This window comes from Microsporum canis, genomic scaffold, assembly GCF_000151145.1.
Source record: "Microsporum canis CBS 113480 supercont1.5 genomic scaffold, whole genome shotgun sequence".
Lineage (NCBI taxonomy): Eukaryota > Fungi > Ascomycota > Eurotiomycetes > Onygenales > Arthrodermataceae > Microsporum > Microsporum canis.
In genome coordinates this window covers 2,446,614-2,472,702 of record NW_003299165.1, presented here as the reverse complement: position 1 = coordinate 2,472,702, position 26,089 = coordinate 2,446,614, and the positions used below count along the sequence as shown (strand labels likewise).

General features: G+C 49.0%; 11 protein-coding genes and 1 non-coding gene across 12 annotated transcripts; 8 read left to right on the top strand and 4 right to left on the bottom strand.

The window, feature by feature from the left end:
- Positions 1–1,462: 1,462 nt before the first annotated feature.
- Positions 1,463–2,396, bottom strand: MCYG_06002 (uncharacterized protein; the record flags this gene model as incomplete). The annotated part of the gene is made up of 4 exons (XM_002846087.1): positions 1,463–1,629; positions 1,876–1,951; positions 1,993–2,045; positions 2,225–2,396. 4 exons carry the CDS (start codon positions 2,394–2,396, stop codon positions 1,463–1,465), a joined length of 468 nt encoding a protein of 155 aa, XP_002846133.1.
- Positions 2,397–3,797: 1,401 nt separating this feature from the next.
- Positions 3,798–6,425, top strand: MCYG_06001 (sulfate permease 2; the record flags this gene model as incomplete). The annotated part of the gene is made up of 4 exons (XM_002846086.1): positions 3,798–4,098; positions 4,160–4,305; positions 4,357–4,897; positions 4,960–6,425. 4 exons carry the CDS (start codon positions 3,798–3,800, stop codon positions 6,423–6,425), a joined length of 2,454 nt encoding a protein of 817 aa, XP_002846132.1.
- A 1,181-nt stretch (positions 6,426–7,606) lies between these two features.
- On the top strand, positions 7,607–9,922 carry MCYG_06000 (conserved hypothetical protein; the record flags this gene model as incomplete). Its single annotated transcript, XM_002846085.1, has 6 exons — positions 7,607–8,021; positions 8,075–8,414; positions 8,473–8,542; positions 8,645–9,041; positions 9,103–9,210; positions 9,264–9,922. The coding sequence occupies 6 exons, from the start codon at positions 7,607–7,609 to the stop codon at positions 9,920–9,922; spliced, it is 1,989 nt and encodes a 662-aa protein (XP_002846131.1).
- Positions 9,923–10,836: 914 nt separating this feature from the next.
- On the top strand, positions 10,837–11,638 carry MCYG_05999 (conserved hypothetical protein; the record flags this gene model as incomplete). The annotated part of the gene is made up of 3 exons (XM_002846084.1): positions 10,837–10,884; positions 10,947–11,091; positions 11,166–11,638. 3 exons carry the CDS (start codon positions 10,837–10,839, stop codon positions 11,636–11,638), a joined length of 666 nt encoding a protein of 221 aa, XP_002846130.1.
- Positions 11,639–11,796: 158 nt separating this feature from the next.
- On the bottom strand, positions 11,797–12,296 carry MCYG_05998 (conserved hypothetical protein; the record flags this gene model as incomplete). The annotated part of the gene is made up of 2 exons (XM_002846083.1): positions 11,797–12,159; positions 12,222–12,296. The coding sequence occupies 2 exons, from the start codon at positions 12,294–12,296 to the stop codon at positions 11,797–11,799; spliced, it is 438 nt and encodes a 145-aa protein (XP_002846129.1).
- Positions 12,297–12,315: 19 nt separating this feature from the next.
- MCYG_05997 (conserved hypothetical protein) lies at positions 12,316–13,788 on the bottom strand (the record flags this gene model as incomplete). Its single annotated transcript, XM_002846082.1, has 2 exons — positions 12,316–12,403; positions 12,500–13,788. The coding sequence occupies 2 exons, from the start codon at positions 13,786–13,788 to the stop codon at positions 12,316–12,318; spliced, it is 1,377 nt and encodes a 458-aa protein (XP_002846128.1).
- Positions 13,789–14,079: 291 nt separating this feature from the next.
- Positions 14,080–15,340, top strand: MCYG_05996 (conserved hypothetical protein; the record flags this gene model as incomplete). The annotated part of the gene is made up of 3 exons (XM_002846081.1): positions 14,080–14,133; positions 14,188–14,760; positions 14,867–15,340. 3 exons carry the CDS (start codon positions 14,080–14,082, stop codon positions 15,338–15,340), a joined length of 1,101 nt encoding a protein of 366 aa, XP_002846127.1.
- Positions 15,341–15,992: 652 nt separating this feature from the next.
- MCYG_05995 (DUF1711 domain-containing protein) lies at positions 15,993–16,905 on the top strand (the record flags this gene model as incomplete). Its single annotated transcript, XM_002846080.1, has 2 exons — positions 15,993–16,456; positions 16,509–16,905. The coding sequence occupies 2 exons, from the start codon at positions 15,993–15,995 to the stop codon at positions 16,903–16,905; spliced, it is 861 nt and encodes a 286-aa protein (XP_002846126.1).
- Positions 16,906–18,040: 1,135 nt separating this feature from the next.
- Positions 18,041–20,522, top strand: MCYG_05994 (SPRY domain containing protein; the record flags this gene model as incomplete). The annotated part of the gene is made up of 5 exons (XM_002846079.1): positions 18,041–19,044; positions 19,107–19,274; positions 19,516–19,525; positions 19,590–19,839; positions 19,897–20,522. The coding sequence occupies 5 exons, from the start codon at positions 18,041–18,043 to the stop codon at positions 20,520–20,522; spliced, it is 2,058 nt and encodes a 685-aa protein (XP_002846125.1).
- Positions 20,523–21,154: 632 nt separating this feature from the next.
- Positions 21,155–21,225, bottom strand: MCYG_10560. The gene has a single exon. It is a non-coding gene; the product is annotated as a tRNA-Gly (tRNA).
- A 680-nt stretch (positions 21,226–21,905) lies between these two features.
- On the top strand, positions 21,906–23,031 carry MCYG_05993 (conserved hypothetical protein; the record flags this gene model as incomplete). Its single annotated transcript, XM_002846078.1, has 2 exons — positions 21,906–22,268; positions 22,453–23,031. The coding sequence occupies 2 exons, from the start codon at positions 21,906–21,908 to the stop codon at positions 23,029–23,031; spliced, it is 942 nt and encodes a 313-aa protein (XP_002846124.1).
- Positions 23,032–24,163: 1,132 nt separating this feature from the next.
- MCYG_05992 (indoleamine 2,3-dioxygenase family protein) lies at positions 24,164–25,957 on the top strand (the record flags this gene model as incomplete). Its single annotated transcript, XM_002846077.1, has 5 exons — positions 24,164–24,651; positions 24,744–25,057; positions 25,130–25,290; positions 25,367–25,669; positions 25,724–25,957. 5 exons carry the CDS (start codon positions 24,164–24,166, stop codon positions 25,955–25,957), a joined length of 1,500 nt encoding a protein of 499 aa, XP_002846123.1.
- Positions 25,958–26,089: the final 132 nt, after the last annotated feature.

The window sequence follows — 26,089 nt, the reverse complement described above, 5'->3', positions numbered from 1 at the left end:
TGGCGATACGAAGATGTATTGATAACGATACAAATGTTTTCAGAAATGTAGCAATAGTGTTGAAATATGTAAACGACGAAACCATATTTCCTAGAAAAAGTGGTAGATGCCTTGATTCGAGGGTTGGCTCTGGCCATGGTGCCTTTTTCTTTAGGCTGATCAGCCTTGAATCTACCTCCGTATTTCCGGTGTTGGCTCAAGACACTTGTAAGACGTAGTACGAAATAGGCTGCATCTCAGTGATAGGGGAATAAATAATGGTGTCTGCAGGCAATTTTCTTCAATTCTGCTCTAGGGCTTTCCAGGAACCAGAGTTATCGAGCAGGCTGCCGAAGGGCTGAAGTCATGGAGAAGGAAGGATAGCATGCATGTTCCATGAATTGGTGATGAACTGATGATGAACCAGCATTGAACCAAATAATCCTCCAATACACTGACCAACAGAACCTCTCTATGAGAATACACAGGTCAAGCCAGCCGGTTATGCCGCAATCGGGGAAAGAAGACGGCCACTGTCGGACGACCTTACTACGCCGTTGTGTTGTGCATATAAGTCGGGCCTGAGTGTTGCATTTCCATGGTTGCACAAGAGGGGATTCAAGCATTTTATGCTTTTCCACGATCCCTGGGCGTCGATGATAACCGGTCAAGGGTCCAGGGATGGGATGATTCCAGGTGCTGAGAAATCTTGTCTCTCATCCTTGAGCTGCCAAGGTGTTCGTGTTGTTGAGTCATTCTTTCATGTTTTGAGGCGAAAAAGTAGGCAGTTGGAAGTAAATATTTCAAAGATGAGAGAGGGTAATGCAATTATGTAAATATGTCAGCAGTTGTTTCAAAACGGGAAAATGCGATACGGCATATGTGACAGCGAATCCTTGTTGATAATCCCTGTCTGCCATGGGCGAGAGAGTACCAAACGCTGGGGTAGGGGTTCGTGGTGTGGAGATCTCGTTTCCTGTACCTCATATCTCGGGCACCAGCCGTGAAATGTGTTGGCTGAATAATTTTTAGGATAGACCGGTTTCCTTCCAAACTGTCTGGGCCAGCGGATGGTCAAGTTACGGCCAATGACTGCCAAGCTGATCGAACAGGGAAGCCAGATCAGATATACATCCTGAAGTAACGACAACTTCTGGCAATTAATTCCATACAGCGCAGAACGCGGCATGGCGAGAGAGCAATATGCCTGCTGCCAGTTTTCCCCTGTCGCCCACCAACCGGACCGAACCTGCTGATGACTATAGCATCGGACACTCCTTTGGCTGTGTGCTGCAAGCTGGCTTCGTTGTGTGAGACTGTGGCGGCGGCAGCTCTTGGTTTGCTAGAGACAGAAATAGAACGAGACATAGCCTCTTTTCAGCTAGTTGGGGCTATTCAAACTAGGTCCTGCAGCAGCCAGGCCCGTTCTGCTCGCTTCCTTGTTTCTCATTCTCTCTCTCTCTCTCGAGACTTGGGAGCATGGTCACATGATAACCCGCACATCGATGCCGACTGCTAGCCGAAATTCCCGTATATAGTGCTGGCTGACCATGGTGTTTCGGTCCGCCAGAGATGGTGTTGACGTATCGTGAAACGGCCGGGTCGACCCTGATCTGCCTCTTCCCAGCCCTCTTGCAACCTTTCTAACCGCTAGTACAGCAGCCAGACAGTTTAACCTATTAGCCTCGTTGCAGGGCCCTTGCTTGGTCCAGGATTCTCCACATATTATTCATGCTTGAAGGAAAAGCAATATGGGCCGTGGAAAAATAGGAATACGGAGCAGTCCCCCCCATAACCGTGCCAAGAACTCTTTCCTAAGCCCTGCAAATTCTTATCTCTGAGCCCCCTGCTTGGGATCTGCCCTGTCTGGGTTGTTGTTGTCTTGGAGTATTTTACATTCAGCCCATCCATACACGAGGTTGCCACAAGGTCGCGAAACATCGCTATATCTGTCTGCACTTGGAGCCGGGGGCTGAAGATTAGTCATGTGTGTCAGAAAATCACAACGCCAACTCTTGAGCTGATCGAGTATTTGAATGTCTGCTGTTCACCCATCCATCCATCGTCTACCCCCGTTGCTTCGTGACCAGTTGGTAAGCTGCTTCATGCACGATATGTACGATGTCGTAATAGTTGACGGATGAGCTCGTACGGGGTCGGGGAAACTGATTGTCAAACCCCATCTCTCGCCTGCGTCTTTCTTTCTTTTTTTCTCTCCTTCTGCATTCTTCTTCAAGTTACAGACCGCCCATGCCACTGTGAGGTCTGATCGTATAGTTATCCTCATCGTATCTGGTGGATCCCTCGCCAGCATCACCAGTACTCTTCCCTTGGAGAACACTAACTGGATCGGGGCGACGGAAGAGATTCGCCTCCAGGGGCCCTAGGCAAGCCGTAGATATTCCAAGAGAGGACATCAAAGGGTAAAAAAAGAGGCTCACAAGCCTGCACGTAGAACAAAAAAAGAAGCTTGTCGAATCTGGTATGATGCCATCATCTAGCGTCTTGGAGGCGATGCTATAATTGATCCTAAAAGCTGCGTCAACTTAACCTTCCTTGGCGTACAACGCTGGCTGAAATCTTCATCTGGACAAGAAACCTGACGAGAGGCTTGATGTTGAGTAGCACGTTCTTGTCACAGTCTGATGGGCGTTGAAGAGATGAACTGCTCACTCGGCGCCTATCTCTGGGCGATATCAAGCTCATCTTAGGGGGAGATAGCAAACGTTGTAAAAAGGCTTGGTGAGACGACCATCCTCATGTGTACCTTGTTTACTTTCACATCATGACCGTTAAAAGGACAGGAAGTTTTTTCTTTTTCTTTTTTCCTTTTTCTCCCTTATTATTTTACCACCCTGTTGCTCCGGCCTGACTGATAGACACACACAACCCATTCATCCTTGTAGCGGTTATGGCTGGAAATTAAGCTTGTTGCCTATCCCTCCGGCCTAGGACGGCATGTACAAGTCGAGTAAAGAAGCCTGACTGACCATTTTTGCAATTCCTGGCGCGCCCCCCACCCACGTCTCATTTTCGATTTTTGCAGTTAGAGGAGTGACTGCAAATGTGATCCACCATCCCGATGGCTGCGGCGACACTTTGGTTGACGTCTCTCGTCTGGGAGCCTTCGTCCTTGTTTCGATGTTACGGTCAAAGGCGGAAACTGTGGATTGTCTCCCTGGATTTCCGTGGCCCATGGTTCTCCACTCCCCTTGCACTGTCCTGTCTGGCCCGTTTCCCATTGATTGCGTGACTTCCCGCCAGTCGTAGGAGGTACATGCTCCGTCGGGCAAACCTCTCTTATCGATCTATAACTTAAAAACCTCCTGGGTCGGCGGCCGTATCAAAGTGTTCATAAAGGTGGTCGAGTCCTCCTCAATTCCAACCCTCTTCTCTTCTAGGCTCCTTCCTCCTTCATTTCCTCCTCCATTTTCATACTTCCTCCCTTCCTCCATTAGTGAGCTGGTGTGGTTGCTGTCCATCAAGGGATCGACCTGATATTCGTGACTGTTTCTGTCCGAACCGACCCTTAGTTGACATTTGCATCCAACATCAGTCTGATAATGGGCACGCAATAAGCTCACCATTTCCAGAAGGACCCGTTGATCTTGAGCCCGGTAGCTCTATCGTTCCAACCTCCGCCAAATCGAAGCTCTTGTCATCTTTCTTGCTTGAGACTTTCTTGCTCAAAGCTCTGCTCCAGTCTTCCGATCCGGCTCTTCCTATCCTCTTTAACCCATAGATAGGATATTACCTAGCTGCTGGTCCAGCTTTATTATATATACCTTTCTTCAACGGTCATCAAAAAAAAATCCACAATGGCTTCAGAATCCCCCGAATATCAGACCAAGATGCAGAAGCTCGGAGCGGGCGTCAAAAAAGTCCTTGGCCTCAAGGATGAGTTTCCTGTCCCTACTGACCCCGTGACCCGCGGCGAGTCCACCTTCTCCGTCCAATCTGCAGAGATGTACTTCGACCGGGACCCGACGACGATGGACTACTTCAGGGAGCTCACCCCAAACGGTGAAGACATTGTCAACTATTTGATCAGTCTTTTCCCCTTCCTCAACTGGATCACGAGGTATAACGTCCAATGGCTGGTTGGTGATATCGTGGCTGGTGAGTCTTGAATTCTCTCTTCCTGTTAGAAGTATATATCATGCTGACATCTCTTCTATAGGCTTGACTGTTGGTGTTGTTGTCGTGCCTCAGGGTATGGCTTATGCCAAACTTGCCCAGCTGCCTGTCCAGTTTGGTCTCTACTCGTCGTTCATGGGTGTTCTGATCTACTGGTTCTTTGCTACCTCCAAGGATATCACTATCGGGGTATGTTGATATTCCATTCTTATTGGAAACCTTTCAACTAATAGATTGTAGCCTGTCGCTGTTGTTTCCACTCTTGTTGGGCACATTATTGACAAGGCAAAGATTGAATACCCTGACATTGCGCCGGAGGTCATTGCTTCTGCAATTGGTATTGTTGCTGGTGGTATCATCGCATTCATCGGTTTGATTCGATGCGGCTGGATCGTCGACTTCATTCCACTCACTGCCATCTCTGCTTTCATGACCGGATCCGCTCTTAGTATTGCCTCTGGTCAGGTTCCATCTATGCTAGGTCTCAGCGGTTTCAACACGCGAGGAACCACATACGAAGTTATCATTGGCTCTCTCAAGCATTTACCAAGCGCTAAGATCGATGCCGCAATGGGGTTGACTGCTCTTTTTCTGCTTTACTTTATCCGTTGGGCCTGTGGCTTCATGGCTAAACGACATCCTTCCAAGGCCAAGGTCTATTTCTTTACCTCTACGCTGCGCGCAGTCTTCGTTATCCTTCTGTACACCTTCATCAGTTTCTTGGTCAACAGGAACCACAGAAAGGACCCTATCTTCAAGATCTTGGGCATTGTCCCACGAGGTAAGCTGAGATCCATAAAGAAGTTTGAATTCGAAAAGACCATACTGACGCACTCTTGATAGGTTTCCAAAATGCTGGCGTTCCAGTCATTAACTCGCGAGTTTTGAGCACTTTTTCTGGTGAAATCCCAGCTTCTGTTATTGTCCTGTTGCTTGAGCACATTGCTATCTCCAAGTCTTTCGGTCGCGTTAACAACTACACCATCAACCCCTCTCAAGAGCTTGTCGCCATCGGTGCCACCAACATGCTTGGTCCATTCCTCGGAGGCTACCCAGTCACCGGTTCTTTCTCTCGTACTGCCATTGCTTCCAAGGCCGGAATTAGAACTCCCTTCGGTGGTGTCTTCACTGCCATGGTTGTTCTCCTTGCCATTTATGCCCTTCCTGCTGTTTTCTTCTATATTCCTAACTCCTCCCTCTCTGCTGTCATTATCCATGCTGTTGGCGATCTTATCACTCCACCAAACGTTGTCTATCAATTCTGGAAAGTCTCCCCGATCGAAGTCATCGTCTTCTTGGTAGGTGTCTTCGTTGCCGTGTTTTCGACCATTGAGAATGGTATCTACGCCACTGCCGCTTTCTCCCTTGGTATTCTCTTGTTCCGTCTTGTCAAGGCTAAGGGCCAATTCCTTGGTCGTGTCAAGGTCAGCTCTGTTGTTGGCGACCATGTCATCGACAACGATGGCAAATATGGAACTTTTGACGACAACACCGGCATCCCCGGAGGCACAAGCAGCCGCAATGTCTTCCTTCCCCTCAGCCACAACGATGGCTCTAACCCTGAGGTCCAAATTGAGCACGCTCTACCAGGCATCTTCATCTACAAGTTCTCTGAAGGGTTCAATTATCCTAATGCCAACGGTTATCTTGATGACTTCGTTGCCCATATTTTGAGCAAGACGCGCCGCACGAACCAAAACGCTTACGAGCGCTTGGGCGACAGGCCATGGAACAATCCTGGACCTAAGCGTGGCGAGACTGAGGCTTCGACTGCCGACTTGCCAATTCTCAAGGCTATCATTATGGATTTCTCTTCCGTTAACAATGTGGATGTCACATGTATTCAGAATCTAGTAGATGTTCGCGAGCAGCTCGACCGACATGCCGCACCTGAGGTTGTTCAGTGGCACTTCGCTCATGTCAACAACAGATGGACAAAACGTGCCCTTGCTGCCGCCGGCTTCGGCTACCCCACCTCTCCTGCAGGCTCTGACCTTTCCGCCCCACGCTGGAAGCCAGTGTTCAGTGTCGCCAATGTTGACGGATCCAACAGCTCTACGGCTTCCCTAGACATAGACCCCAAGCACTCTGGCATGGCCAGGATCCACGATGAAGAAATTGGCACCATCACCCCAGCTTCGCAGACACCCACCGAACAGGTGGAGATCTGCAAGGATGGTGTTTACCACAAAGAAATCGAGAAGGTCGGTGGCTCTCGAGGTGCTGTGGTGAACAGCATGAACCGTCCAATGTTCCACGTTGACTTGACCAGTGCTCTCCAGAGTGCTACGGTCAACGCCTTGCAATGATACCAATTTGCCGCATAGAAGTCTTCGCACGACTTCATTTATAGAGTGTCGTGTTTGAATGACCTTTTCTTGCTTGCTTTGCTTCTTCTGTCTATATTACATTTTACCTTTTGCCGCCTTGCGCATTCTTTTTTCTCTGGTTTTGGATTAGATTACTATTATTTTGTTTTCTGTTTGGAAATACCTCTCAGCGATTACATGAGAATTTTGGAGTTACCCGGTGTCTAACCCCATATAATCTGGGGCATGAAATATATATATATACAAATATATACATGATACATAATATCTGCAGAAAAAGCAGCAGAACCTAAACAAACTCTTTGCTTCCTCTTTCTTCCCGCTGGTATCGTTTTTTCCCTTTGCCCTGTAGAGGCTGAGCTGGGCGCAACAATACGAATATCTTCCACAATAAGTTTCGTGTAAACCTTAAAAGTGATGAAGACTTGGTCCGAGCTTCTATTAAATTTCGCACTCCTTGCCAAAAGAAGTTAGCGTATCAAGGCTGAGTCATCTAAACGGCTTTTCCTTCTGGGCTGTGCTGGATTTCCCTTTTCGGTAGGAGTTGCGACTTCTCGAGGTTTCAACTTCTTATTGCACACTACTTTTTGATATGTTTCATGGAAACACGCCCCATGGGCTCTCCTGCGCGCAGTATAGATAGAAACGCTTCTGCCTAGTCGCCCTGTTCCCCATTCATTAACCATAATACTTCGTACAGGAAGTATCGTCGCCCAACATCTAGTAACCGCATTGTCGATTACCTAGTTCGTTCAATGCTTACTCGCTATCTTTGGTGGCAAGGCAACTCATGACACAGCTTTGCCTGCCCATCGTATTATCAAAGTACGATAGACGCCCACTGTCCGCGTGAAGATGTCTATCCAGGCTGGCCGTGACCTGTCTGCGGTCAGTGGCAGTGACTCCCAGAATGCACCCAGACGCTCGTCTCCACTCTTCGCATCAAGCTTTCCCAGGTTACTAGGGGCGTTGTTCTAGCTATCCTATTGTGGTAGTTGGCTCGTATCTGGCTGGCCGGGTGGGTTATGATATATAGAGCGATGTTGTTCCCTTCTGGAATGCTACTTTCATCCCTATACCCCAATCCCAACCAGAGTGCACTTCATATAGGACTTTCTTTATCCCTCTTTACCCACTTGTTGCTCACTCCTACGCGCATTATGTTCATATATAAAGCGATCAAGAAACGCCGCGCAGAGAGGCAGTCAAGCGCTGAGCCTGTCGTCGATTCTGAACAGCAAAAGAAGGAGAAGAAACTGTGCACCCACCGTCAACAGAGCGGTAACCATAACATAGCCTCACCATTGTTATCGGAAGTATCAGAGCAGACACACTTTCGCCCGGAGACTGGCTCCGCTGAGCCCAAGCAACTTAATGCTTCCCTTAAGCTAGCCGACCAAAACCAACAACCTGAATTTCAGACTACTGGGCCTTGTGAGCTGTGCAAGAAGGAAAAACACGATGCCCGTGTCTACAGATGGAAGTTGATTGCAGGCTTACTACTGCCCTATTTCCTCGCCTCTGTCGACTTAACCATTGTTGCCGCTGCTTTGCCTTTTATTGCATCTCACTTTAGTACGATACCTTACCAGATTCTCCGACTACCTTCATCTAACCTCTTTACATAGATAAGCTCGACCAACTGAATTGGATCGTGACTGCCTTTACCCTTACCTCGACTGCATTCATTCCCGCATTCGGTCAACTATCTGATGTCTTTGGTCGACATTTCGTCCTACAGTTGGCAATGTTCCTCATGCTAATCGGCAGTGTCCTATGCGCCGCGGCTCCATCATGGGGCGTCCTACTACTCGGTAGAGCACTTCAGGGAACCAGTGCTTCGGGCATCACAAACTTGATCCAAATCATCTTAGCTGATAAAGTCAGTTTGAAGGATAATGCAAAGAACTCTACCATCTTTCAGTTTGTTGCAGGGCTTTCCTACAGTGTCGGTCCCATTATCGGCGGGTGAGTCTACTCCATGTTTTTATACTCTATAATCCTCATATAGCTAACTTAAGAATAGTTATCTGACAAACGTAAGGATCTCTCCGGGCCTTCAATACCGAATATTGGCAGGTGTCTTCTTACTGACTGTGCTTTATTAGTCTAATTGGAGATATTGTTTCGTTCTGACCATCCCAGTAAGTCCTTCTATCCAGCTGTTATAGTAATGGTTCATCTAAACTATCCACTAGGTCGCATTCTTTGCACATTTTATAATTTACTTTCTCCTCCGTAACGAACTGGTACAAGGCAGTCATTTCATCAAGGGATCTCGACGGAGCAGCTTTTTACCCGGCTTAGCCACCATTGATATCGGTGGCACTCTTCTATTCGTTTTCGGTGTCGGTCTCCTCATTCTCGGAACCGCATGGGGTGGTGTTACATATCCGTGGACTCATGCAGCTGTTCTTACTCCCCTCGTTATCGGATCAATTCTTTTTATCCTTTTCTTCGCTTATGAATATCTTCTTGAGCCGGGCCGCATAGTCGGCCGCTTGCTTCCCCAACAGTCCCCCATGATCCCGTCAGACATCATCAGGAACCGAGATACGATCGTCTTGGCTATCATTGAATTTGCAACTGGTGCTGGTAAGCTGACTTGTACATGTTGAAATGTTTGGCTCAATACTGATGAGGAACCACGCTACAGTCATGTTTTCTGTCTTCTACTTTATTTCTATTTACTTTACGCTTGTCGAAGGCTATGAAGCTGGCCGTTCCGGCCTTCAACTGCTTTACTATATCCCTGGAATTGGATGTAAGTATCAACTTTTTTACTGTAAGAGAATTACATCTAACCTCACTTGCTAGTCGGTGTCTACTTTGCCATGTTTACGTGCAATGTTTGGCCCGCGCAAACCTTTGTTCCCCTGAGTGCCGGCACTGTTATTGAAACTATTGGTATTGCCCTCCTTACCTGGGCAATCACAACTCGCAACATTCCCGTCGTCAGCGGAATGATGGCCGTCGCCGGCGCCGGAACTGGAATGCGCTTCATGCCGGCCACTCTTCATGTTGCAGGTATCTGGCCAGATAAAATTGCCCCGGCTATGTCGATTATGAGGTTCTGTCTCCCTTTTGGGGGAACACTTGCCTTGACCATTATGGGTAGTGTGTTTAACAATAAAATGGCCGAAGTCTTCCGCCCTGGAAGTGGTAGCGGAGGTGTGGATCTACACAACACCAGCCAGAGCTTGGGGGCTATTGATAAATTGCCACCTGATATCCAGAACTACGTTCGCGACTTGGCTAAGACTGCTGTGATGTGGGCTTTCATTTCCATCATTCCTATCATGGCCATTAGTTTGGTTGCTATATTCTTCCTCGGGAACGTCTGGATCAAATCCAAAAAGGCTAAAGAGGAAGCTGAAAGAAAAGCTGCTGAAGACGGAAAGGCTGGCGATGCTATTGTTAGTAGTGAAGTCATTCGGATACCCTTTTTATGGGCCCTTGTCACGGTGAGTTCCTAATTACCACTCTGCTCCTTGCTAGTAAATGAGTTTCGGCTGACTTTTCACTCCAGCGCACCGTAGAAGCCAATAAATATATCAGCACTCCTCTCTCGAAATTAGAGAAGGAGAGACAAGCTCAGGCTGTGCTGGAAGAAAAGAACAGGCTCAGAGGCCTGAGGAAGCAGAATGCTGGTGTCATAGACCCAGAAAATACTTCTCCGTGATTCTCGATTCATTCGTTTGTTCCACCTGTTTTGTAATATACCCGCCATCTATAGACTTTCTTCAGATTTATAGTTATTATATTTTAATATTGTATACCAAAGGTTGTTAGGCAATTCTATCCTTCATTCATATACATTTCAAACTAGCGTCAGGACCACAGGAGCTTTATAGTAGATACACAAGGCTTATCAGTCATAACGACTATATATACGATATATCGACGTGTAAACGTACATACGGCGAAGGATTAAGGAAGAATGCTATCTGCAGGTCAAATAGAACAAATGCACTAGCCGTCCGCTTATTGAAGCCGCCATATTCGGACGTTCCTGAGGCTTCAAATCACTGGCTTTAATGTTCATATCTCAGGCTAAATAAACACAAGCTTCTTGTCCCTGATGAAACCTTACCTATATTCACTTAAACTACTGTATAGCGCACTGCCGGGACCATAGATCCCTAGCATGTAGGCTCCTATACATGCTACGTACGCTGATTTTCGCCATAGTTTTGAGGGGATCTAAAATATGCGTCAGAAGAGGCCTAAGTTATCCCGAAGGATGACTCTAGGCAACGGGATTAAATAGTTATTGGTTAGTCCCCTCCATCCCTCGGGTAGCCCGTTTTACGCCCACTTGATCTCTCTGAAACCCCAGCACATTTACCCATATCCTCCTAGATTTTCTGAAGGCCAGATAGCGGCAACCATGGTAGTTATTCCAATAAATGTTGTGTCGGATGTTATATGTCCATGGGTAGTTTATTCCTGTAGCCTCTATATCTTTCCCCGCAAAATGACGGACTGACGGAACAACAGTGCTACATCGGTTATCGCAGCCTTCAGCGGGCGATCAGTCTCTACCAGAAGACATATCCGGGAGGTTCCAAGGATGAATTTGAGATCGTTTGGAAGCCGTACTTTATTGACAAGGAGCCACCTGCGGAGAGCGAATTGATCTCGGGTATACGGTTCCTCCCGATTTTATATCCCTCCAGTGAAAATGGGGAACAACATTGACTCACCAAAAGAGAATAGATCGGATGCTCCGTCGTGCGAAAGATTCCAAGACGGTGGAAGCTGCCCAGACTCGCCTCAAGCGCGTTGGAGCCCAGTGTGGCATCAATTTCTCGTTTGATGGACGTATGGGGAGCTCCAGACTGGCGCATCAACTACTACATATTGTGTATAAGGAGAAGGGCAGTGAAATGCAGTGCAAGGTTTCAGAACAGCTTTTCCGCTATCAGTTTGAGATGGGGGAAGATATCAGTAAGATAGATGTTGTGGTGGAGGCGGCTGTGAAGGCTGGCCTATGCGAGGATGAAGTTGCGGATTGGCTGGTTAGTGACAAGGGGATAGCTGAGATGGAGCAGGAAGAGAAGGAGATAAGGAGCACAGTGAAGATTGAGGGTGTGCCGCATTTTATTATCGGGAAGCAACATTTAGAGGGCGCTGCGGAATATACAGAGCATATGGAGGCATTCATTGCTGCGCGTGGAGAAGCCGTCTAGTGTGACTGGAATTCTTGGACCTGTTCATGATATTGAATGACCTGGTTAACTTGTCTCTTTACGTATTTGAGCAATTACCATTTTCCCTTCTCTTTTTTATGGGTATGACTGTGCGTCGAAGATCTCTCCATTAGAATAAAAAGGTATTCGGCATTCCTCTATCTCAAGACACCACCGACACCAGCCCACCCAAGGACAAACCCGCTGATAGCCTCTGTAGCAACGAGGCCGCTGAACCAGAGGTCCTTCCATGCGCCTTTTCTCGCATACCCGCCGCCACCTGAAGGAACCAACTCTCCATCGCCCGGGAAGTAGACCCCGATGCCAGATACCCCTTTATTTGTGTCTTTTCCTCTTATGCCTGGGCTGGTATTGTCCTTCACTAGCAGGGCGTGGACTAGGAACGAAACGAATATCGTGCCTAGCAGGTAGAATGTGAAGCCGTATGCGGATTGGAGGCCGAGTATCCCGGCTGCAGTGCCTAGCAGGAATGCTATTAGGGAATGTAGGTTTGCGAGGATCTAAGATACAATGTTAGTATTCTTCTCTTCGATCGTGCAGGCCATAACTTGGATGAGCGTACCCGGTTGTTATGTGTGACCGAGTCTGGGACGAGAGGGTTTATCAGGAGTGATAGTTCTTGGTTTGTTGGCGGCATTATAGCGAATATTATATTATTATATCTCGTGTTGTCTAGTTTGGGCTATATTAAGGTCATCGTCAATTGCTTCGTCGAAGAGTTGAAGAGAAACAACTTTTGAGCCTCTAGGAAGAAGCTGCTAGGTGATTACATAAGCACTCCAGTAGAAAGACAGGGTAAAAGATCTCGATTCATATAAGGGCGTCATAAAATCTCATGACTTTGAGCTAGAGCTCGTCTTCTCCTTTTTGCTCTTCTTCTTCTCCTTCTTCTCCTTCTTTTTCTCCACAGTCGAGGGTAGTATCTCGTCAATAGCTCCGGACATACTCACATCCACATCCGCAGCCTCCTCTTCTCCACGCTCTCTAGACGTAGGATCATGGTAGTTATCACCTGCCTTTGCCCTCCCTGCCCCCAATGCCTTGCTCCTTTCTTCAGCAACAAGCTTCTCCTCATCCTCGCGACTCAGCATGGTCCCTTCAAGACTAAGGAAGCCTTTATCCCGCTCACTGCCCGGTATAACATCGACATCACGGACACGAAACCGAATAGTTCCACGCACACGCTTGCCCGAGCGTGTCTGGAAATATCCCGTCTCTGCAGAAGCTGCGTCTTCGAACTGTGACGCTTCACTGTTTGAAGCCAGTGGTTTGAAGTTCTCTTTATCCGAGTCTGCTTCATCCTCATCCTCATCCTCCTCGTCCTTGCTGGAGGTAGGAGATGTAGTTGTCGTCGTGGTATTTGTGCTGGGCTTGTCTGGTTGTTGTCCCGGCGCTATCCACTTCCAGTCCGCAGGCAGCCTTCGACGCTCAATACCAATGGAAAATAGGTTAAATACAATGGCACCCAAAAAGTCTTCTGATTGTACATTGATCCAACCCTCGAGCGTCTGGCCGCGTTCAGGTCGGAAGACAAGAAACGTGAGGGTTAGGTAGATGTGTAGGACACCGTATTCTCCTGCAGTTTTGGCGAGAGTAAGTGGCTCTGGATTCGGCGTGCATGTCGATGTTGAGTCGAGAGTGGGCTTGGTAGCTGAAACGGAAGGGTTGGAGTAAGCGAGTACCACGCCACGGACGGGCGGGTAGTAAGTCAGGAGCAAGGGAGAGATGTGCTCTGCTAGTAGGGACGAAACCGCATGAGTTGGCGATATGGCAATGGGTGAGAGAGGGAGGTATAGTGTTGTTGTCACGCGGTGGAAAGAAGGTAGCTGGTCCGCGGTGGATGAGGAATGGGTGTGAGTATCTTTGTCTCTCGAGGTCGATTTTGAAAGAGGTTTTCGAGACGCAGCTACTTCTTCCTTCTCCTCCTTTTTATCATCATTTTTCTTTGAACCTTTCTCATCTTTCGAATGTTTGTCCTTTTTCTTCTTTTTCTTCTTCTTCTCGCTGTCGTCTACCACGACTGAATCCCCTGTTTGCTCATGCCTCTTGCGTTTCTTTGATTCACTCTTTTCCTTGCGCTTCTTCTCTGGCGACGATATCGAGTCAATATCCATCGCATCCACGGACATGCTGGGCCGTCAATTGACAACGTAACTTTGGCCGCTTTTTCCCTTTCTATCGTGACATTATTTTTGCGTGAAAAGGAAAAAATAAAAATTAAGAAATTAAAGTTCTTGGCTGGCGGTTAGCGCCAGGACGGGAAGCGCCCTTCTTATACTTTAGCCGCCGGCTTTCCTTCTTTGATGTTTCGTGGCATCAAAAAAATATTATTTTAGAGGGGTGAGAAAGCGACGGATAAGATGGACAGTATCTAGATTATTTACCCTAATTTCCCCCCTCTTCTCTTCATTACCTTTGCGATGGACGCTGCATCCAGAGTTCTCTCCTTTGCAGGCTGGGCCTTTCTTCCCGGTGTAAGCACCCGTTATACACTCCTGCTACGTATCCTTAATTCTAATGATACCTAGCTAGCAACGTCCTTCCTGCAAAACTTTTACTACCGTATCACCATCCGAGCGGGCTCACCGCACCCTCAACCCGGCTCGTCATTACACACTCGTCACAACCGCCGTATCCACGTCGCAGTGATAAGCAGCTACCTGCTGTATACCATCTATGAAGAGTACCGCAGCCTCCGACTAGCCGGGGACTTTTACAGTCTTCTGGGAGTCCTGCCAACGTCGGATGAGCGGACGATCAAGACCCGCTTCCGACGACTGGCCGCATTGTTCCACCCCGACAAGGCCAGACAGACGTCCACCGCTTCGGCCCTGGGCAACATGACGGAGGAAGGCGGGGATGTGGATGCGTTCTTCGTGATGCTAAGGCTGGCGCAGGATACCCTACTCGACCCGGTCAAGAGGTTTGCGTATGATCGGTTCGGAGCCGGGGTGGTGGACAGACCCGAAGGCGCAGGCAAGGCGCTGAGCATGGGCGCATACTTCTACGAGGGCCTCTTTGCGCTTGTGCCGCAGTACCTGGCCGGCTTCTTGATGATGGTTGTGCTGAACATGTTCTGGTTCTCTGCATGGGCGAGATACGTGAGTGCCTCTTATATCCTTGTACTGGAGAAAAACACCAAACTAACCAGGAGGATGCGTGAGAAAGTGGCGCTTCTACACGTTCTTCGCCCTCCTGACCCTCGAGCTGACGCTGCTTACCCACCCGAACGCAACCTTTATCCCGTCGGCCTACCTTCCGGCGACGCTGTCCAAGCTGCTGAGGCTGGACACCTTCTACCTTCTTCCGTTTCAGATGCTGTCCCTTGCGCGGACGGCGTCTGTGACCATCAACATCTTCATATCACAACTCACCCCTCCGGAGGAAAAGCTGAGGGCAGGCAGAGGCCAGGGCCAGGGCGAGGAAGGGCTGAGCGGACAGACGCAGAGACAGCTGACACGGATCGTGCAACTGGCTCAGGCACAGGATGCAGAGGCTGCCAAGCTGCTAGGGATGGACATGCTGCCCTTTGCAGGTGACGCAGACCGAGTGGCCAGGCTGCGGCGGGGAATGAAGGAACGGCTAAGCAGGGACAGCGTGAGGGAGGCTCCAGAGGTACAGCAGGCCGTTCAGACGGTCATTGGCAGGAGAAACAACAGCCAGAAGGGAGAAGAAGAGTAAAATAACATCGTCCTTTTTCTCTCTTCCTCCCCATAAGAAGGATAAGCTGTGTATTATATAAGCACTTACATAAGTAGATACTCTATTTATAATCACCGAACATAACGCATTACTAATCATGTAATACCAATACCATACGTCCCAAAGCAGTCTAGCGGTCAGAGATACTGGACTCTGACTGGCTGCAACCGTGACTAAGCAGCAACTTTCCCAAACTCCCCAAAACCAAGAAAAACCAAAAGAGCCACGAAAAGGGACGGAAAGAAAAAAAAAGACACACACACTTCCTGGCGCGGCGAAAGGAAGCGCAAGGGAAAGGAAAAAAAAAAAGAGGCCACACACAACTAGTCATGTTAGTTAAGTGAGACGGATGCGCGGGACAAGGACAAGCGAACAACCATGGACCAAACAACGCCTTCTCACCCACCCTTCCTCTTCCCCTTCTCTACCTTCTACCCCTTATTACCAGCCCATCACCAAGACACCAGACCACGAAGCTACGACTCTGCGACTGGCCCTGACCTGACGCCGACGGACAAACTGCCCCTAACTTAATTACCTCCAAACAACAACTTCTCTCGCAAAACAGGGAAAAACTCTGCAACCACCCAAGAGAGAGAGAGAGTCAAGACGCCCCCCCATCTTTGCAACAATGGCCGGCTCAGACACCTCGTCGACCTCGTCTCGAGCACCAGCTCCGTCAGCTTCGGTTTCTGGCCACAGCCACAACAGCAACAGCAGCAGCAGCAGCAGCAGCAGCAGGCTCAAGGCAAGGAAGATTGTCGTCCTCAGCCTTCCACCGGCCGTCCTCAGCCGGTTCCCCAGCAATGCCAGCAGCGACGACAGCCAGGCCAAGGAGGAAGAGTCGAGCTCTCCCTCCACGCCGCCAGCGCCTCTGACCGACATCGTCTCCGATGGCGATGCTGCCTCCACCACGAACGCTGGAGACGGCTCTGTCGGTCCTGCACCGTCGACACCAGCTGCCGGCAACGCACCTACTTCGGCACCGGCATCAGGTGCAGCCAAAGCCGGGACCAAGAGAGGCGCTGCCGCCTTGGGTCCAGACGGCCTGCCGAAGCCACGAGGGAAGCCAGGTCCCAAGAAGAAACCAAGACTGTAAGCCGGCCTTCTGCTGATTGTGAGACATCTGTGTGTATCCAACTAACAGGATAGAAAGTGAGGATGGAGAGACTCCCTCTCGTCCACCACCCCCGGCCCACCACCGTCTGGGCCCCAAAGCGAACCAAGGCGCCATCAATGCCTGTTTGCGTGCCCTAGACCGCACAGGCAAGCCGTGCCGCAAGTGGGAGCGCAAGTCGTTCCAGCTCAAGTCCTTCACCGGCGTGCTTTGGCAGGTCCCCAGCTGGGGGGCTCCACCGCGTCCCAAGTCAACGGAGGACGAAGAGAAGAAGGAGACGGACCAGGAAAAGAAGGAAAGTGAGAAGAAGAGTGAGAAGAGCGAGAAGAGCACCGCTGACCCCGATGTTGACGCTGACCGGGATGAGACGCCGTCTGGCAGCATGCTGGGCATCGAGTCGCCTGCTCCCGTGGCCGTTGCTTCTTAAAGCTATCACCGTCGTCTCCTCTATTCCCTGTACACTATCCATTTCGTCCACCCCTTATATCTCTTTACTATTATACTCGCGGCGTCTTGGGTCTGAATTCTCACTTTCACCCCTTTCCTTTCTTCTACCTTTGTTTACTTCCCTTTTCTCTCTGCCAGGTGCAAAATAAGATAATTATGGATACTGGGTGTGGTCTCTGGGTTATGGCTGGTGGTGGGCTTTTTACATGTACATTTAGAATATCAACCGGCCTTTCGAGCCTCTTAGCAGCAGCAACCAAATAACTACTTGATTAATCCATCGTCTTTTCTTCCATTACTCTCTCGTACTCTATCTTTCCATCTGCTCGTGTGCGTTGGCTTGTTTCCCCTGCCTCGCTCATGTGACCCTCGATCTCTGTTACTTCTTCGACTTTTGACTTCTTCTCCTTCGTACATCGCGAGCTTCAAGGGAGAGCAGAGGAAGAAAGCCTCGCTCGCCTTTCCACACGTACGTTCTCTACTTTCTCCCAGGTCTATATAACCCTGACAAGCCCTCGAGCCACGGCTGACCCGTCTCTCCTATAACCCCAGTTGTTTAGTTAACCGTTCGACCCCGGACTTCTCTCCCCCTCAAAAAACAACATCCCATAAACTATTACAGAAAGAAGATAAAAACACGCTCACAGCCATGGCTTCATAAACCACGTCTTATATACAATAGCTTTCTCCGCTGTAGCTCGCCTTCACTGCGGCAGTGTTCTATCCAGCTGGCTCTCGCCTATGCTTAACTACTCGCGGGCTATGCCGGCGTATCGATAAGCAGCAAGCAAGCAGCCCAACTTCGAAAGTAGAAATATCGAGAGCTGTTGCTGCTTGAAGACCGTACGGGTGATACTGTGCGACAAACGCAGCAAAAAAAAAAACACACAGACAAACTATCAAGCAACCAGATATCAGTGAACGGCAGCGGCAGCGGCAGGGGTATTAATAACGATAATATAAAAGAAGGTAAGCAAGCAGAAGTGATACCTGTCTCTTGTCCATTCACTGACCTACCGGTGTAAACTACATAGCTTGTTTTAAGGTATCGGACTCCTGCTATTCCGGCCATCGTCGGCATCGAGGCATCAGCATAAAGGACTGCCACTGCCACCATGAGCGGTGCACCAGGCTCTGGTCCTGGTTCCGGCACAGGCGCAGGCTCTGGTCTTCCAGCTTCCCCTTACCCAGTCCCAAGCTCGGCCACCGCTACCATCTATCGCACGCGCAGGTCCTCTTACGCCTCTGTCCTGTCGCGCCAGCCCGGACAAGCTGAGCACGAGCAGGACGAACACTTCCCATCGTCTCCGTTCCGTCCAAGCTTAAACGCCTCGTCCAGCCCCAGCGTTCCCGGTACAAGCAATTCCCGCAATCCAGAGTCTGCCATCCTGGACACCACCACGATGCAGCAGACCAACGGTAGCGGTGCTGGCGCAAGCATAAGCAGTTGGCGGAGGTCGAATCCAAACCTCTCCTTCCAGCAGCAGAACCTGGGCCACGGCAACCTCCCTTCGTACTCGAAGCAATTCGAGAAACTCCTCGACCAGACGGACCTGCACTCTCTCCCTTACGGAATTAACCATCCACTCCATCATAACACAGAAGACTCGTCCTTCTTCACCCCTTCGTACCTCCGGTCCTCCAAATACGTGGCTCAGCTGTACGCAGCTCATAAATCCAAACTCTCGTCCCAGCGTGATGCACAGACACAGTCGCAAAGCCAACAGACGCCTACCTCCGGGTCATCAGCACAGCACCATGGCCTACCATCTTCGACCTCCTCGCTCTCTCTATCTGCATCATCAAGTCAGCTCAATCTACACCGTATGGCTCCCTCACACAGGGGAATGACGTATGATATTGTTGAGAGTCACGGTCCAGGCGCTGAATCGACCGCACTGGCAGAGGGACAGGCACTCATCCCGCTGCCTGCACGCTGGAACGAGAGTGACAAGTACGGTGGTCTGGACTTGCTGGCAGACGGGTTGGAGGTGCGGTACATTGGCCATGTTCATAAACAGGAACACGAGGCGGCAGCCGTAAGAGCCGACCAGCCCATGCCGGTAAAATGCGGTATATACTACTTTGAAGTTACCATTTTAGCCAAACCGAAGGATGGGTATGTTATATTGAAAAATTATTACCCTGTGAAGAAAACATTTTGCTAATCGTCTTTTGTAGTATGATTGGTGTGGGCTTCTCAAACAACAAGGCGTCCTTAGAGAGACTTCCAGGCTGGGAACAGGAATCTTGGGCTTACCATGGTGACGACGGCAAGACTTTTTTCGGTGACAATCAGGGACAGGGGAGACCATATGGCCCTACCTTTACTGTCAATGACACGATTGGGTGCGGTATTGTATTTTCTACCGGAAGTGCATTTTTCACGAAGAACGGCTCATTCCTCGGTGAGTGCTATTGCTACTTTCTATTATATGCTTTGCCAGACGGCTAATGGTATATTGGTAGGAAACGCCTTCCGAGACTTGAAGCCGTCAAAGCTTTATCCCTGCGTAGGGATGAGGAAGCAGCCTGGGGCGCATGTCAGAGCTAATTTTGGCCAATTCCCGTTTATCTTTGACATTGATAGCATGATGGCGGTATGTTTCAGACCCCCTATAGCCCGTTGAGTGAGCTATGTATACTAACTGGGGTCGTCAATAGAACGAAAAGTACGATGTTCAGCGGAGCATCCAGATGACGGAATTGTCCACCTTGCATCCTACGCTAGACGAAACGGAGTTTATGCAGAAACTCGTTGCCCAATTTCTTGCGCATGATGGATATGTAGAGACCGCCAAAGTATTTGCCAAAGAAGTGCAATATGAGAAGCGCGCTTTACAGAACTCCAAAGACGTCCCATCCTTGAAAGGGCTAGAGCTCGAGGATGACATAGATGCTGTTAACAGGCAGAGTAGGTCTAGTCTCCTATCCATTCTGTATATCTTGCATACTAATTCTCATCTTCTAGAAATCCGAGCAGCAATATTAGAAGGTGATATTGACAAGGCTCTCAAGCTCACAAATGTGCACTACGCCAACGTCCTGGGTGACAACCCCCACATCCACTTCCGGCTACGATGCAGAAAGTTCATCGAGATGATGCGTCGCTGCACCGAGCCCCAACCTATCGCCACCAATTCCTCGAACGGCTTAGTTACTGGCCCAGCCAAAACAACACCGGACGTCTTCAACCTTGATATGGAAGTAGACGACCAAATGACAGGCATGCAACCCGAAGTAGAGGCCGAGGCCAACGAAGCTATCGCTACAGGTGACATGATGGACACTGACGGAAACAATATCAATGATGCCGTGACAACTACGAAGGACCAAGACCTTCTGCACGAGGCTATCCTCTACGGTCAACAGCTGCAGGCTGACTACCCCGGAGACGAAAAGAAGGAACATAAAAAGACATTAGACGACATCTTTTCACTAGTAGCTTACGCGGATCCCAAGTCGTCGGTCCACGGCCACTTGTTAGATCCAAGCGGTCGGGTTGGAGTCGCAGAGGAGCTGAATTCTGCTATCCTAGGTAACGTCCACCCCCACCCTCCACTTGGAAGTATCAACCACATTAGATGTATCGACTAATTGAGGCGTAGTATCACTAGGAAAATCCTCCTCTGCGACACTAGAGCGACTTTACCAGCAAACTGAAGCGCTTATTAGCGAGCTAAGCGAAGACGGCGGCGCTGGGGCGTTTATCAACGTTGTTGACGATTACTTGAAATAACTCCCAATCCAACCCTATCTACCCCGTTCTCCCTTCCCTCTCGTTCCTGCAACCAAAACCTACCTTTTTTATATGGGATTCATTCAAACAAACCATGGGCATTATGGCGTCTATAATCTTTTATCCTTATTACCTCCCTTTCCCCCACTGTCGACTACAGCTAAACACTCATGTACTGCACGCGGCTCCTTTATACTATTACTATGCTTTCATGAGTTTATATCGTCTCTCCGTCTCTGTCTGCTTTCTTGCCTGTGTGTCTGGAGTTCTCCTTTGTATGTTTTTCTTAGCTGGTACAACAATCATCTCTCTCCCATCTTGCAGAGCTCAAGTTTTCGATCAGCTAGGGGCAGCATTGAGTAGTATACAAAGAAATACCCGTGTGCCTTTACAAGAGTAAAACATAATAATGCGGTGGCAGGGGGTTTTAGTAGTTGACGGCTGTGGTTTATGAGGGTAAAAAAAGTGCAAAAAAAAGTGCAAAAAAAAGTGCATCGACCGGGAATCGAACCCGGGGCCCGTCGATGGCAACGACGGATTTTACCACTAAACCATCAATGCGTACTTCGTGTCTGTCCAGATCTAGTATGAGAGAATATGGCTGCTTTAACCTCGGTCAATCACATGAATTCTCCTAATCAGGTGAATTTTTCTCGGTGTTTCAACGACAATGCAAATGCTGTTTGATGCCGGGTTTCTGCGACAGATAGGAGACCTCCGTAATAGCATAAAGGACAGCCTTCTGACCGTTGCGTTGGCGCTGAGAGGGCCGTTTTCGACATATCACTGCCTGGCATAGTTATTTGATGGTGGGGGATGCTTCTATGACAGCGTCCTCTAATTATATCTACAACATCGGATAACTTTTTCAACTATGAGAACAAGTACAGGCTTTGCTTGACTGCTATGCAAGATGCAAAGGCTTACTAATCTGCTTGGTTATGTCTTGCCTTCCTCACTAATCAGGATGAATACCTCGTCCTTTCCTATTGCGGTAATTCTGTCGCAAGACCAGAAGCTCGCTCTTCTCTCTTCCTTCAAGCCTATGGACTCCAAGGGACCATGACTGCGCCTTTTTACCCCCCTGGGTTGAACTCTTGTCATAAAAGACGTATATACAGTTCAGCAGTTCAGCCAGGCTGGTTTATATCTACGCTGGCTTACCGCTGATGCCCCTGTGCCACAGCCAAAGCAACCTTTGCCACTGATCCATCGGCTCCGATCGATACCCAGCTTCAGATATGCCGGTGAGAACTGCTCGAGTTGAACTCTCATCTCTCATCAGGGACGTCCTTTTGGCATTCTTCCTCCTCTATCCTACTGTCAAGGCAAGCTGCGAATGCGGCTTCGTCATCAACGATACCCAAGACTATTATACGCACCTCATCCATAACAACTTCAGCGCCTTCTCGCCAACAAAGCCGCTTAGCACAAATCCCAAATTCACGCGCGACTGGGCGATCCAGAAGTGGGGGCTACCGGTGATGAACTGGGCGACTCCATTGCCCATACTCAACCGGCCTGAGAATGTGTACCTTGAAGACGGCCACCTGACTCTGCGGCAGGAAGGATATCCTAAGGAGTCTGTGATGTCAGCACATAACGTCAGTGTGGCGTCTATCGCGAGTCGTGCATCGGATATTCTGCATGGAAGCTTCAGGGCAAACATGGTAATGGAAAATGCTTCGGGGGGTAGTGTGGCTGGCTTCTTCTGGTACCATGTTTGTGTTCCTCGTGTCAGACTTTAATATCTTGTGATGACAGCACTGACAGATGGATTGGAAACAGGACGATAAAAATGAGATTGATATTGAGATCTTGACGAGAGAGTTCAAGCAGGACTCCATGTTGGTCCACTACACCACACATCCGGCGTTGGACGACCGGGGATGGCTGATTGACAATGCAACTGAGATTATTGCGTTAAAGGGGCATAGGCCATCTGAATCCTTCCAGCTCCACCGGTTTGACTGGACAAAGGAAGAGTTACGGTTCTACCAGAATTCAAAGGTGGTGCACACGAACAATATTCGAGTTCCAACAGACGAGGGGAGCGTTTATATGAACTTGTGGGCAGATGGAGGGATGTGGAGTGGCTCTCCTAGCACGACAGATGTATATCTCCGGGTCAAGTACCTTTCGATATACCACAATACCAGTGCGAGCGAAAAAGGGACCGACACTGCCTTTACACAGCGGTGCCAAAGAGCAGGAGGCCTTTCAACCGAGACTGTCTGCTACGACGTGCATATCAGTAGCGGCCTGCAGATACCGTCGTCAAAAAGCAAGAGCCTAACACCATTTCCTTTCTGGGTATTATCTCTATTCTGTCTGATATTGGCCGTCATGATAACTTCGCTACCCTGACTATTCCCCTTCCCCCTTTTATCTCTGTCTTTTCCTTTTTGTTAGCTATCTCTGTTGAGGGCTCTTTTTGTCGTTGTATGATATTAATTTAGGGTTGGATAAAACATGTGCACCTGCACCCCATATACCTTCCCCTCCGTCTGGGTCCTTTTTTTTTCCTCCGTTCCTCCGTAGCCACTCGCAGTTCTCCTGTTTCCCATCATCCCCAGGAACAAGATTATTAATAATTTCCACTGGCCGGATACCAACGGAGGCCGGTTCAATTCCGGCCTCTTGGCTTGATCCGGAGCTCATGGCCAATCGTGAGCGTGGCGTTTGATGTTTGACTTTGGGTGACCTTGTAGTTTGCATGTACTACTTTGCGCCAGGCTGGGACAAAAGAGACATAGGAAGCGACATCGAAGTGCCATGTAAAATCAGACTGACCTTTCATCCCTGAGCCATGAGGGCAAATAAGGGATCAGAAAGCGTATAGGATCGTCTCGGGAACTCCTTGGAGGTTGATCTTGTCTTTTTATGTTGCGGATATAGACGATCTAATCTAATCAATCGAGAGAACAGATTGGCGCCAGTCTCCTTTGGGTAACGCCAATAGCCCTTACCTAATCAAGACATGAGCCTCTTCCTCATCATTTTATATCGAAGATACAGACATATCCGGGCTCTAGAGACGCCCAATATGAAGAGATACTGCTGTTGGCATCTATGATGCATATTTCTGGGTTATATCCAAGAAAGCCACCTTATTTCGTCATCTGATCAAACGGCGGCTGGTCAGATCCATCTTCTCTTGCCCATCTTTCGTAATTAGTGCGTGAGGCCGGTATCAATTCCGGCCTCAAGAAGGATATATAATGCTGCCAAATTTCCCCTCCGGATTTCGACTTTTTCTTTCTCTCTATCTTTTTCCCCAGGACAAATAAGCCATTCTATGCTCATTTGCTTGGTCATATCCTTTCTCACGTCTGAAAAAGGCCTTTACTCATCTTATACCAACATATCCCCTTACACATAACATTGCCACCACTCCTGTCCAGGGTACATACCTATTAAAACTCCATTAACACATCCCTATAACCCCTATAACCCCTATAACCACCTTCACCCATTCACTTACCCCCTTCTTTTCACCATGACTCGGATCGAGGACATCCCTACTTCAACCATGAAGGCTTTTCCTCATGTGTTTGATGACCCCAAAACCCTTCCTAAGTCTGTGGACCCCTTCACCATCACTGCTGCCTCAGGATTTATGCCAACCATCCTTCCACCAACTATCCTTCCGGAGGTGTTTGCTCCTCTAACCTCTATTATGGACCGTCTCCCCGTCCGGAAGGCTGATGGAACCCCTGGACTCCTTGCTACCTATGAGCTTGGTTCTGTCGTCCATGCTGAGCTCCCGGATCTCACGGATGAGATTGACAAGATCGTCACCCCTGATGGGAAGCCGGATCTGTATACCCTTACTGCCGTGTTCAGAGACTACTCTTTCCTAGCCTCTTCATACCTCTTAGAACCCTGCTGGAAGTCCTGGAACACGTCTCCGGAACAGGGCTACGGCCTTGGACGGGATAGGCTCCCCCACTCTATTGCTGGTCCAATGTACCGATGTGCTCAGATGTATGTTACTACCCTGTTGACTGTCATTCATATATCCCCTGTCTTTGGGGTGCCGTATCATGAAGTAGCGTTATGCTAACCTTCATTGACAGTTTGGATCTCCCTCCATTCCTTTCATATGCTGCCTCTTATGCTCTATACAACTATGCCCTGGCAGACACCACCAAAGGATATGACTACTCTAACTTGAGGCTCATCCGTGGTTTCGAACACGGCCTTGACCCTACTAGCTCTGAAGCCGGCTTCATCCTGACCCACGTTTACATGGTTAAGGAGACAGGCTCCCTTGTCGATGGTGTCGTCCGTATCCTTAATGCCGTTGAGCAAGGTGCTGACCGTGCTACTGTCAACGATGCTTACCGAACTATCCTTCAGGGCATGGCAAAGATTGAAGCCTGCATGGAAGGTATGTTTACAGCACCCCCTTTAACATATTCTTTCCCAATATCATAGAACCTTACTTACATCTTAACTATAGATATGTGGAAGAACTCCAAGCCAGGTGATTACATCTCGTTCCGTGTCTTCATCTTTGGCATTACTTCCCAGTCCATGTTCCCCAACGGTGTTGTATACGAGGGCATTGAAGACAACCAGCCCCTGAGTTTCCGTGGAGAGTCCGGAGCTAACGACAGCATTGTAAGAGCCACCCTTGTGATAATACCAAACACAAGCATACAATTAATTAATGGCCTCGTTTCTCTTCTGTTAATAGATCCCACTCCTTGACCACCTCTGCCAGATCCCCATGCCAGACACCCCCCTGACGAAGATCTTGCATGAGTTCCGTGCATACCGTCCCATGCCCCACCGCAAGTTCCTTGCCCATGTCGCTGCTAAATCTGCTGAGCTCGACATCCCCAAGTATTCCATGCAGGACCCAGAGACCGTGTTCCTCTACATGAAGACACTTGACCATGTCCGCAGCTTCCGATGGAGACACTGGCTCTTTGCCAGAGAATACATCATTAAGCGCACCGCCCATCCAACCGCCACCGGAGGAAGCCCCATCGTCACTGTAAGCTCGACTCTAACCCTCCTAAACGTATATAGTTACTGACAATGTAAATAGTGGCTTCCAAACCAGCTCTTTGCCGTCATGGACCTCATGATCTCCACTTATGATAGTGCTGTCGTTCCACTCATGAAGAACGGAGCCGGCACACAGAGTGAGAACCTCGGATCATTTGACAAGTACAAGGACCAAGTCGAGGAGATGATAGAGCTTGTACGAGACCAGAGGGATAAACTGGATAAGGAAGTTCTCAAGTGGTGCCAGGAGCGAGGAGTCCCCACAGGCCAGTAAAGTAGTTCTTTTCATTGCCTTGGCCTTCTTTCTTCCCTTTCCCCCTCTCTATTTCCCTTCATCTGCCCCGGAAGCGTCTAATGATGGACTAGCGGGAGGCATGTCGTTCCATTCACATATATACATTGCGGT